This window comes from Plasmodium gaboni, chromosome 14 (assembly GCF_001602025.1).
Source record: "Plasmodium gaboni strain SY75 chromosome 14, whole genome shotgun sequence".
Lineage (NCBI taxonomy): Eukaryota > Apicomplexa > Aconoidasida > Haemosporida > Plasmodiidae > Plasmodium > Plasmodium gaboni.
Window position 1 is genome coordinate 1134009 of NC_031494.1, and position 14017 is coordinate 1148025.

The 14017-nt window shown below is 17.5% G+C and overlaps 3 protein-coding genes across 3 annotated transcripts; 1 reads left to right on the top strand and 2 right to left on the bottom strand.

Annotated features, from left to right (window-relative positions):
• Window positions 1–516: 516 nt before the first annotated feature.
• PGSY75_1432400 (leucine-rich repeat protein) lies at window positions 517–7058 on the bottom strand (the record flags this gene model as incomplete). Its single annotated transcript, XM_018788015.1, has 18 exons — window positions 517–579; window positions 711–752; window positions 890–1274; window positions 1408–1643; window positions 1729–1821; window positions 1947–2803; window positions 2903–4362; window positions 4492–4626; window positions 4802–4864; window positions 5011–5145; window positions 5231–5350; window positions 5466–5536; window positions 5671–5898; window positions 5958–6025; window positions 6118–6197; window positions 6291–6540; window positions 6649–6884; window positions 7036–7058. 18 exons carry the CDS (start codon window positions 7056–7058, stop codon window positions 517–519), a joined length of 4545 nt encoding a protein of 1514 aa, XP_018639387.1.
• Window positions 7059–7969: 911 nt separating this feature from the next.
• On the top strand, window positions 7970–9501 carry PGSY75_1432500 (putative RNA methyltransferase; the record flags this gene model as incomplete). Its single annotated transcript, XM_018788016.1, has 2 exons — window positions 7970–9075; window positions 9267–9501. The coding sequence occupies 2 exons, from the start codon at window positions 7970–7972 to the stop codon at window positions 9499–9501; spliced, it is 1341 nt and encodes a 446-aa protein (XP_018639388.1).
• A 550-nt stretch (window positions 9502–10051) lies between these two features.
• On the bottom strand, window positions 10052–13561 carry PGSY75_1432600 (hypothetical protein; the record flags this gene model as incomplete). The annotated part of the gene is made up of 1 exon (XM_018788017.1): window positions 10052–13561. The coding sequence occupies one exon, from the start codon at window positions 13559–13561 to the stop codon at window positions 10052–10054; it is 3510 nt and encodes a 1169-aa protein (XP_018639389.1).
• Between the last annotated feature and the right edge of the window lie 456 nt (window positions 13562–14017).

Below are 14017 nucleotides of genomic sequence, written 5' to 3' on the forward strand. Positions count from 1 at the left end.
AAATATAAAATACATTTTATTCATAGGCAGTTATTCCTTTTTTTTTTTTTTTTTTCTATTCTGTTAACATTTAATATGCGGGAAAAAATTATAAGAATTGAATTGTTTTTATAAAATATATATAGATACATATATATATTATATAGATATATATATAGATATAAAAGCATAAAAAGAAACATCCCCTAAAATCTTTATATTTTTATAAAATACATAAACAAAAATTTAATATAATATTTAAGAAAAAAAAAAAAAAAAAAAAAAAAAAATAAAAAAAATTAAAAAAAAAATATTAAAAAAAAAAAAAAAAAAAAAAAAAAAAAAAAAAAAAAAAAAAAAAAAAAGAACATATATGTAATAAATTCCCAATTGCCTATTTTAAAAGAGGAATGTATAATTGTATGTGAATAAAAAAAAAGAAGGAATAAATAAATAAATAAACTTAAATAGTGAAATTACTTATATAAAATATATAACGCATTATACATCATAATGTTATTACTTATATTTTATGATTTAATAGTTCCCACTACTGTTGACTTTTTTTCCTATGATCGTAAAACTGTCCTTTTTAAGTCTCTGAATAAAATAAGAATATTAATAAATAAAAAACAATTTATATATTATAAAGACACTAGACAATATTATATGCTATATCTAAAAGTTTGATTTTTATTATTATTTTTTTTTTTTTTTTTTTCCCCGCGTACATCTTCGTAAGGTTCTTTCTTTATATGTCCTTTAAGTTTGGTCTAGAATCATAAAAAAATAAAAAAAAAATAAGTAAATAAATATTCACATATATATATATATATATATATATATATATATAATATATTTTTTTCATTTGGTGGATAAAAAAAGTATATATTTTTATTTTGTCTATTACCATTTTTGTTTTATTTTTAGCTGGAGATTTAATATTGCTATAATTATAGGTGACATTATAATTATTATTATTATCATTATTATTTGTTATTAATATATTTTTTTTACTGATGTCCTTATGAAGCTTAAATTCTTCTCTTTTTTCTTCCAAATTTGAAGTTAAATTATTTTGTTCTTTCATAATTTTATTATCAAAATTTTCTATTTGCGTAAGCATATTTTTAATAATTATAAAATGCTCCTTTATTTTTCTGTTTCCATTTAAATATAAGGTTTTTAATTTCTCTAAGTTCTTTAAATATTTAAATTCATCAATATTGTCAATCCTATTAACCCTAAGATCTAGAGTTTCTACATTTTTCAAATTATCAAATGGGCTTAGGTTTCTATATAATTACAAAATATAAGCAAAGTATATAAATATATACATATATACATACATATATGCATATATACATATACATATTATATCCATTAAGTGTGAATAATTTCCGTTTTTTAATATTTCTATTTTATGACCTAATTAAATTATTAGATATATTTAAATTCTCTAAACTCTTAGGAAAAGAGTCAGGAGATATTTTGGAAATTTTGTTATTTGATAAATTCAAAACTTTCAAGTGTTCTAAATTCTCTAGGTATTTAATTGAGTTAATATTATTTCCCTCTAGATTCAAGGTTTTCAGATTTTTTAAATTGGGACATTTTTTTAAAAAGTTAGTTTTTGATAAGAGACAAAAGCTAATATCCAGATCCTCACATAATAAAAAGAAAAAATATATATATATAAATATATATATTTTTTTTATTTTATTTTATTTTATTTTTTTGTATACTTACTTCTAAACTCTTAAAACTATTTAATACATTTCGATCATGTTCCCCCATAAAGGAATTTTCATTTATGTGTTTATTGTTATTTAATATTAAGGTCTACATGGTAATAAAATAAGGTATTTTTACTATATATATATATATATATATATATTTATATATACATATGTGTGATCCATATTTTATTTCTTTTTTTTGAGGAAGAAAAAAAAAAATTTGAGTACCTTCAAGTTGTCCAAGGGACCAATATTATGAATATTATTTATATAATTATTGGATATATTTAAAAATTTTAAATTATAAAAATTATCATTATTAATATCGAAAAGAATATTTTTTATCTTCAGGTTATTAATCTCAAGAGATTGCAAAGATGTATATGGTGGATACATATTATATATATCAAAAAAAACATCAAGAGTATAAATGTTTTTAAAATATTTTTCACTGTTTTGTCTACGTTCGACAGAAGAATTATTTAATATAAGTAAATTAGGAAAAATATGAATAAGATATAAATCTAAGTTTAAGAAATTTATTTTATTGTTATATATATTTATACATATGAGTGATTGTTTATTTTTTATTAAAACAATATGAGTAATATCTTTTATGAAATTATTATGTATATCTATTTCTTTTAAAGAACATTTTTGAAATAATGGTATAGTAGATAATTTATTATGAGAACATCTTAATATTTTTAAATTTTTTAATAGATTCACTTTGTTAATATTTTTTAATTCATTATTATCTAATAAAAGCATTTCAATCTCAAGTTTATCATGTAAAAAATCTATACAAAATATTTTATTATTTCTTAAATTTAAAACTTTTAATTCTTTTGGAAGTTTTAAGTTTGTTAAATCTTCAATACCATTATTTGATAAGTCTAAAATTTTCAAATATTTAAATATTTCAAAATTTAAATAGGTTAATTTCATGTATACGTTTGATAAGTTTATCATTTGTATGTGCATTTCATAATTATTTATATTTATATCTTTATAAACCTTTAAATATTTTTCATCCTTAATGTTCTTCATTTTAATGTAGTTTTTATTATGTCCGTCTTCATCATCTGGATGAATGTGTAAATAAAATATATATATATATATATATATATATATATATATATATGTGTGTGTGTGTATTTTTTTTTTTTTTTTCACATAATTACCATCGTCCATTCCATATTCGTCATAAACCCTTTCCTTATTTTCACAAATAAAGGAATAATTCTTTATGTCGAAATTTGTTTTATTCATTATAGTTATATCATTAAATATTTTTATTTGAGGAAAAAGCAAATGAATATTTTCATAATATATTTTTTTAATATATAAGGAATTATTTAAAATAGACAAATATTCAATATGTTGATGATGTACACTAAATAACTGTATTTGATGATAATCATATATATAATTAAACGATAAATTTATATGAATTATATTTGGAAAATATTTATACAACGGTGTTATATCAGATATACAATTAAAAGATAAATCTAATACTTCCAAACTTTCTATATCATTTGAATCAAAATGAAAAAATGTTTTTAAATTATTTATATTGTTATTTCTTAAATGTAATTCTTTTAAATTGTTATAATGATTTTTTAAAACATGTACATAGATTTTGCTTATATATAAATTGTTCATATAAATAATTGTGTCTTCATTTTTTTTATCATTACTATGATCATTATAATAACTAATATCTATATTTTTATTCTTCAAATTATTTATTATTTTTTCTTTTTCTTTTTTTAAAATCTCCATATCTTCATACACACGAATTTCGCCATTTTCAATAAGAGGCGTATCTTTTTCTGAACAATTCAAGTTATTTTTCACAATAAGAAGATATATATTTTTTTTTATTTCACATATTATTTTACTTAATTTAATAAAATATTTTGTTATATGAAAAAAATTTATATGTTCAAAGTTTAAAATATAATGAAAAAAATCGTCTATTAAATTTTCATTGCAAAATATATTATTCGTCTTATTTTTTATGCCTATATATTTTAAAAAATCATCTCTTTTTATTTTTTTTGCAGCAGCTGTTTTTATAATAGATGAATGAACTATATTTAATTCATTTCTTTCATTATTTTTTTCGTTATTTTTTTCGATATTTTTTTCGTTATTTTTTTCGTTATTTTTTTCGATATTTTTTTCTTTATTTTTATTTAACAAACTTATGTTAACTATATATTTTAAATTGGTATGTTTTGGAAGAGTATAATAAATTTTAAACTTTATTTCATTATTTAAACTTTTATTTTCATCATTTTTATTTTTATTATCATCATTTTTGTTTTCATAATCATCATTTTTGTTTTCATTATCATCATTTTTATTTTTATTATCACCATTTGTATTTTCATTATCATTATCATCATTTTTATTTTCTTGTGTGCTGTAAGCAGTCACTTCTTTATATTCTTTCTCGAAAAAATAATTTTCCACAATATATATAGAGAAAAAAGGAAAATCGAATTTTTTATTTCTTAAAATTTTTTTTTTTATATTTATATCATTTTTATAATTTAGTATGTTATCATTTAATTTATTTTTGTAATAAATTAAATGAACCAGTTCATGTAGTTGGTCTTTTTCTAAGAAAAGTCTATGAGTATAAAAAATAAATGTTATATGTGTGTATGAATAAATATTTTCCCCTATAAAGTGTTTATATATATATATATATATATATATATATGATGACATTTTCACTTCCTCTTCGTTGGCCTCTTACTTTATTAATGTCTTTAATATATGGTTTATATTATAACAAGAACAAATATAATTTTTTTCAAAGAATTTTTTTTTTTCACATTCATCTACAGTATATTCCTTCTCATCAAAGTCGAAATTGTCATTCAATTTACAACTATATATGATAATCAAATATAATACATAGGAGTAATATATAAATCCAAATATATATACTTTTATGAATACAATTAAGGATATAAAATATTATATAAGTATTAATACACAAAACACTATTCATCATTTAAAATATATATATATATTATATATATGTATTTTTTTTTTTTATATACTAATTATAAGGATGTAAAAATAGAATATTCTTTTTATAAATTAGACTATTAGTCTGTTCTTCTCTACACGCAAAAAAAAAAAAATAATAAAATAAAATAAATAATAATAATAATAAATTAATAAATAAAATAAAAATATACACATACTTATATCATCATAGACAAATATATAAACAAGTTAAAAATGCGAAATGGAAATATTTTATTACATTAACGTGTCCAAAACATTATGATTCAATTTTTTTACTTTTATTATATTTTCTATCTTTATATCATCAATATAATAATTTTTCAGGGATTCGACATTGAAATTTAACTTTATAAAGTTCTCAATAAATTTATATCTAATAAAGAATTATAAGAACAAAAAGTATACATATATAAATATATAAACATATATATATATAATTTTATATGTTTTATTTTTACTCGTCTTGTTCTTTTGTTATTGATTTGAAAAAAATGTTAAAGTATGAATTAATGGATGTTGTCAAATATCTTATTTGTAAATTTCTTTCTTCTTTTAATCTCTTTATAATATAATTAAATCTATAGGTATATTAAATTTTTGGTAAATATAAATATAACTCCATAACATACTATATATGTGTATATATAATTTTGATATCTGTAATTTATTCCTTTTTTGTAGTTCCTTATTAACCTAGCGGTATAGGCACTCAGATAAAACTTTATTTGTTCTTTTATATTCGATATATTTTCCTTTTCTTTATTCTTAAAAAAAAAAAAAAAATACACATATAAATAAATAAATAAATATATATATATGTATATATTCATATATATATATTTAAATATTTTATATCCTTATAAATGTCTATATTTTCAAATTATTTCAATTAAATTACCTCCACAAATTTATGCTCATGTACAAAATTTGAGTAAAAATGATATGGTTTTAAAACATCATTTAAATAAGATATATTCTTGTTATTAATAAATAATATATAATACTTTTCTTTTTTATATTTCTCTCGTATAAAATTTATTTTAAAATCTATGATACATTTTAGAGTTTCAATATCACTCATAGTATGTTTTCTTTCTTTATCTGTTATTATTTCATGATCCAAAACCTTTTTTTTTTGATAGTGATTTATTTTTATTTTATAATCACATCGTTTTATTTTCTTACTTGTAAATTTGGAAAATTATTTAAAAAGTAATGTTTGTATAATAAATTGTCTGTTAATATATTATTTTCTTTTGAAAATAAAGTTGGTATATAAATATATATGTATTTGTGCTTATATGATATATATATATATATATTTATTTATTTATATATATATTACTATAATATATTGAATTCAAGTATAGTTCTTTAATTTTTTTTAATTTATGAAGCACTTGAATATCTTCGAATTTTTCAATTCTTAAGAAAAAAAAAAAAAACAAAAAATTACACACATATATATATATATATTATATATATGTATGTATATTATATTTAATTAAATGCTATAACTTGTTTCCACTTATATTAAGGTATTCCAAATGGAAATTATTTTTTAAAGGCTCTATATTTCTTATAGAATTGTTTGCTAAATTAATATATAAGAATATATTCGTATTATAAAAAAAATCAATGCTTTCTATTTGATTATCACTTAAATCTATATGTACAAGATATTTATTATGTTCTATATTTATGAACTGTTCATTTAACTCATTATTAAACAAGTTCAATTTTTCTAAATATCTCAATTTTTCAATTCCTAAAATTATATACACATATATATATATATATATATATATATATATATATATTTTTATATGTATATATTTATATATATTTATTTATATTTATTTATATTTATTATTACCTAATATACTTTTGATTTTGTTGATTTGTAAAAATAAGATTGTCAAATTAATACAATTAAACAAAGGAGTTATATCCGTAATATTATTCTTAACCAAATATAATTCTTTTAAGTTTTTAAAATATTCAAATATGTTTAAGTTAATATATTTTTCCATACATACTTCTATTTTTTCTATTTCTTCATTTTTTTTATCCTCTACATTATTAGACACTTTTATTAAATTAATATAATTTCTGAAAAACAAAAATATAATTCATTTACATTAATATATACATATATATATGCCACATATGATATAAAATAAATATTATATTTCTTTTTTATATTATAATTTTTTTGTGTGTGTTTGAATCATAAAAGCATTTGGTATTTTCTTTATTATACTCTTCGTCTTTTAGGGTTCCCATCAGGTAAATTTTATTTAATATATATTCTTTTTAAAAATTAATGACCTAACAATATATAATAATAGAAAAATTTAAGTTAGTTATTTTTATATGTAGAAAAGTGGTAAATAATATTTTATAAATATTTGGATTAATGCAAAAATTAATACATTCACATAAGGCTACTACTTTTTCTTTTAAAAGAGTTGATAAAATTTTTCAAATGAAAAAATAGAAATATATATACTTTAATTTTATAACATTTAAAAAAAATTTATAAATATAGAATATGTTAAAAATATATATAATATAAATATATAAAGTGAACTACAAATTTGAGATATTTATATTTGAAAATATATTAATATATTTATATATATATATATTTTTTTCTTATTTTATAATTTTTTTTTTAGTGTATTAATTCTCACACACTAAGAAAAAAAAAAAAAAAAAAAAAATACAATAATAAATTAGTATACATAATATTATAATATATATATATATAATATATATAATATTATAGTGCATTTATAATAACATCTACATATATTTATACATATATATAATAACAATAATATTTTTTTTTCTTTTCTTGAATTAGAAAATTTTAAAAAATGTAAAAATAAAAAAAACAAAAATACATATCATATATATTATGTATATGTAATATTAAGTGGAATTTCTATAAAAAAAAAAAAAAAAAAAAAAAGGATATATATATATATATATATTATATATATAATAATATCATGCCTTGAAAATTTTTTTTTCCTGTTAATATTCTATTTTATTTTCTTTTTGTTAAAATTATAAATTGAAGGAAAAAAACGAAATAAAATAAAATTATTTATTTTAAAATTGTTTAAAGAAAAAAAAAAATAAAATAAAATAATAATGATATAATCAAACATAAAAGTGAATTTTGAAAAATGGGAGATGATGAAAAATATCCATTCATAGATAAAGTAAGTAAAAAACATATTAATAAATCAAATAAAAAAAAAAAAAGTAATAATAATATAAGTAATGAAGAAAATAAAAAATTAAATATAAACAATATAGAAGAAAATCATAAAATAGATAATACTAAGGAAAGTAATATAGAACAATTAAATGTCTCTCTTAATGATGATATAAAAAATTCTATAACAAAAAGAATCCCTAACATAAGTAGGGATTTAAAGTTAGATGTTTGCGTAGCTATTCCTTCAACAATAATAAATAATAAAAGTGATGTTATTAAATCATATTTAACTAGTTTTTTGGCAAGAATATTTACGATTTTTTCCATATCGAAAATATATATATATGATGATTATCTGGAACAAGAAAATTTAATAAATAAACAAAAAAATTACGGTGATTATCAAAATGAAAAATATAAAAAGGATATAAAAAACAATAGTAATAATATTAATAAAAATATGCATAATAATATAAAGAAAGACCCAAATGACAATGATCAGAATGGTTTTGACAATATTGTAAATAATGAAAAAAACAAAGAAGAATCACCTCAATATTCGTATTTATGTAAATATATGCATTATAATTTACAATATTTAGAAACTCCTCAATACTTAAGAAAACATTTATTTCCAATTACAAATTTTTTAAAAAATTCAGGAATTATGAATCCAGTAGATGCACCTCATCATTTAAGGAGTGATGAGTGGTTACCTTTTAGAGAAGGGGTAGTTCTTCAAAAATCGTCAAACGGAATTATTGTAGACGTTGGATTATTTTCAAATGTACTCATAGAAAATGTAAATTATATAAATATTGGAACAAGAGTTACCGTTTTATTTCAATCAAATTCATATGAACTGTTTCAAAAAAAAAACCCCAACGTTTTATTTACAGGTAAATTAATACATCCATCTGTACCCAAGTTGTATAATTTATATTGGGGATATTCCATTGAAATATTAAAGAATTTGAGTGACATTTTTAAATTACAAGTTGACTACTTAATTGGGACATCAGAAAGGGGGAAATTCATTGATGATACTATGGTATCTTTCAGGGATGCAAAGTAATAAAAAAAAAAAAAAAAAAAAAAAAAAAAAAAAAAAAAAAAAAATGAAAATGAAAATACATTTAATAAGTGTACTAAATAAATAAATAAATAAATATATATATATATATATATATATATATATATATATATATATGTCTTATTACATATGTGTTTATTTTATTTATATATATATTTTTTTTTTGTAGATCCGTTCTTATCGTTTTTGGAAATAAAGATGGGTTGGAAGATTTGTTAATTAAAGAAAAAGAGAAAAAAAAGAACAAAATTTTTTCACCTGAAAAAAAAGTTAAAGTATTAAATAAGATGTTAAAAAAATTCGATTTATTTATTAATACTTGTCCGTGTCAAACCTCTCGAACGATCAGAACTGAAGAGGCCATAACAATAACTTTATCATTGTTACATAATATTTTAAAGTAGAATATTTATGATGCACTATTAATTAATTGTGCATACCTAATTAAAACAAACTAATTAAAATATGTATATATATATATATATATATATATATATTTTTTTTTTTTTTCGTTATTTTGCCTGAACGTTATCGAAAAAAGATAATTATAATTTAACAATTGGCTAGTTGTGAAAAAAAAAAAAAAAAAAATTATATTTATAATTTTACAGCTAATTTTAAAAATGTATATTTGTAAAATATAAGTAAACTTGACAATTGGCTAGTTAAAAAGAAATCATATAAAAATTAATAAATAAAATATTAATTTTTAAAAATAAACAAAAAAAAAAAAAAAGGAAAAGTAAAGAGGAATAAATATTTTTTAAAAATACAACAACACATAAAATATATATAATATACATATATATATATATATATATATATATATATATATATATATATATATGTACACATAATTTTAATACCTTAAAAGGTTTAAATATATATTTAAAAAAAATGTTCTTTATTTTATTATTATTATATTTCTTTTTTTTTTTTTTTTTTTTGATGTGATCAAATTTCAAAATATCTATCAACGTCCATATTGAAATCTTTCATTTTATAAATATTTTTTGCCTTTTTTTTCTGTATGGATAATTGTTTATTTTTTTGTTCATACATTACACTTTTGAACAATACTTTCCATAGATTTTTGATTTGTTTTGTTTTGTCTCTGATTAGAAATTCATCTTGTGTTTTTTTTGGGGGCACATATAAATTTTGAAAAGAGATAAAGTCTTTTTTTCTGATAATAATTTTATTAACGTCTACTTTTACATTTTGTCTCTTACGAAATTTGTTATAAAGGAAATAAGAATTATTATAGATTAATTTATATGGAATAATTCCTTTAATATGTTTTAATATATACTTTAATTGGATATTATAAATACAAATATCATCTTCATTTAATTCAATAATAGTATTTGCTTTAATATGAGCAAATAGTTTATTTTTTAAAATATCTAATTTATCTTTTTTATCATATATATAATCAAAATGCTGTTCATCCATCCCTAATAAATTATTATTAATATCATTATTATTTTGAGTTGTGTCATTACTTATAATTTCATTTGGTCCTAATGATAGAAGACAATTTTCATATTTTCTATTTCTATTAATTCTTTTTTTCAACTGGAATTGAGCATATAAAGGAATTTTAATTTTATTATATTCATCATATTCATAATTTAAAGGTTCCTCACTATCACTTAAATAATAATGTTTATTTTCTAAGTATTCCCTTCTAGTTAGATTATAAAAATTTTCTTTTAAATATACATTTTCACCCTTAAATAATCCAACTGGTTTGTTTGGATATATGACTTGATTTTTTTTTAGCATGGATTTTAATATATAATAGTTTGATTTTAAGAAATCTGTTTTTTCTTTAGGAATCATATTAGTTACATACAAATTATATAAATAATCTTCATCTCGTTTATCTATTAATAGTTCTAAATTATTATAATATTTCTTATTTGTATAAAAACATAACTTTCTAAAAGATTCTCTAATAATATTACATTGTTTGTCTCCTTTAATAATTGCATTAATTGTATTAGATTTATTACTATTAGTACTACATCTTAATTTGTGTCTTACACTTATATCTTTTAATATATTATATTTATTAATAGAAAGATATAGATTATAATGATCCAAATTATAGAAATATTTATAAACATTTGAATTTATAAAAACTTTAATATATTTATTTTCATATGAATTTAGTTTTGATATATCTCCAAATTTATCATAAATAATTTCATCATATTCTATCAAATGATTTGATATATTATTATTATATTCTTTTTTTAATTTTTTATTTGCATTTTTTAATTCAATAATTTGATTTAAAAGAAATTTTTTTGTATCATTTGTACTATATATATCAACTAATGAATTCTTTATATTCATATGTTCTTCATCCTCTTCAAAATCAAATATATTATCATGAACATTATGAAAGGAATCAAATTTTGAATTATCTTTTATGTGATTTTTATTTTTTCTTTTCGTATCATCATTTTTTTTTATATTATATTGTAAATAAATAATTCTTAATATATTTTTTTTTTTTTTATCATATATAAAAAATTTGTTATTTTTTTCGATATACATTTTTCCCTTATAATTTTCACATAAAATATGAAAATTTTTATGAGAATATTTTTTATTGTCTAATTTATTTAATTTTAAATCTTGATTAAAAAATGGATGAGACGTTATATGATATTTAGTTTCTTTTAATATATTAGATGATGTATAATTATTATTATTTGTTTTTTTTTTTCTTCTAACTAAATCTTTATGTATTATATAATTGTTATCTTGAGTTGGCTCTATATTTTTATTGGAAGACATTTCTGTCTTTTTAAACATATTATCAGCTTTTTGAATACATACACTTTCTTGAACATTATTATTTATATATTTATCCTTCTGGTGTTTTTCCTTTTTATCATTTTCATCATAAGAATAAATTGATAGAAGAGAACTTTGATCACTAGATTGTTCAGATATATATTCTTTTACTTTCTTTTTTGTTTTGTAAAAAAGGGAATGTGGAAATTTATTTAAGTTATTTTTTGTTTTTTCACTTTTATATATTTTTATTTCTTCTGATGTTTTTGGTAGGGGCAATAGTATATGAAATATTTTACTTTCATAATTATTTGTATTATCATTTTTTGAAAAATTAAAGAAATTAAAATAATATACATTAAAAGGAAAGAAAAAAGAAACCCATTTATTAAAACTAGAAGAATAACATTCTGCAAAAATATGATATTGTGTAGTTTCATGTGTTTTATAATTTTTCAAACTTTTTTTTTTTTTATTTAAAATAAAATCTTCTTTCTCAATAATTATAACATCATCATTGTGATAATAATTATTATTATTATTATTGTTTTTGTTGTTGTTGTTTTTGTTTTCATTGTTCATGTAATTATTTATATCTCCTTCTTCATTATTTAAAAAGTTTTCTTTGTCACTACTATATGTCTCTATATTATTCATAAAATCGTTGAAAAAAATATTTTGATTAAACTCTTCAGAATATTTATGATAACATTTTTTAATAAAATGATCATTATTATCTATACTATAGATTTCATCTTTTAGCATAGGTAAAGACATACATATACGACTAGGTATATTTAAACATCTACATAAAGAAACAAAAATTAAATTTAACAAAACATTATTACCTTTTCTTCTGTGTATACACCTAATTAATCTAAATATTATTGATCCTTTGAAATACTTTGAAAGAATTTTATCACCTATAATCCATGATTTTCTATCAATTGTTAATTCAAAATAATTCTTTATAAATAAAAATAAATATATCGGGTCCTTATATAATTTTTTTGTGCCTTTATAATTTGCATATACAGAATATATCAAACCTTGTAATAATTTATTGTTACAAATATTATTTAAAAAATAAAGATGACAAATCCAACATAATAAAAATGTTATTAATTTATTTTCTTCTATTCTTTTTTGCACATTTTTATATCTCATATCTTTAAACTTTCTTAATTCATCTACAGAAAATAATTTACATTCATTTGGAATATCATCATCACTTTTTTTATTTAAACTATAATTATTTTTAATATTGTCATTATTACTGTCATTTTTTTTTTTATCATTATTTTTCAAATTCCTTTTTTTCTTTTTTTTCATATCTTTTTCATTTGATGACACCTCACTATCTATTTCAATAATTTCTACATCACTACTCACACTTTTGTCTTCACTAGTAATATTATCAGATTCATAAATATCATCAAGGTGTATAAAATCATCATTATTTGTGACATTCAATATTTCCTTATCTATATAATAATCGTTATCTTCTTCTTTATCTTCTGAAACTTCTTTATATCCTTTTTCTAATATTTTTAATTCATCTTCTCCAAACAATTCTCTATCAATCTCATTCAAGGAATCGATATCATCACTTTTTTCATCATAAGTATCTTTTTTTCTTTTCTTTCTTTCCATAAAAAAAAAAACAAAAAAAAAAAAATTATATATATATATATATATTTATATATATGTATATACTTATAATTAATATTTTATTATTATTTGAGGTAACTAAATAAGTACTTTACTCAGATATATATAATATTTATTTGTATTTATGCAATAGTGTCCTTCGATATATTTTTAAAACATTTTGCGCCTTCATTTTTTCACATTAAAAATAATATATATAATATATATTATAAATGGATTATACTATAATATATTTTTTTAATATATATATATATTATATTTGTATTACTTTTTTTTATACATTTGTTTAATAAAAAATAATTGTAATGTAAAAAAAAATTTTTTAATATATATATTATAATATATAATTATAATATATATCTATAAATTAAGCTTTATATTAAAATGATACAATCCCTGATATATATACTCATCTATGATTAATATATAAAAAAAAAA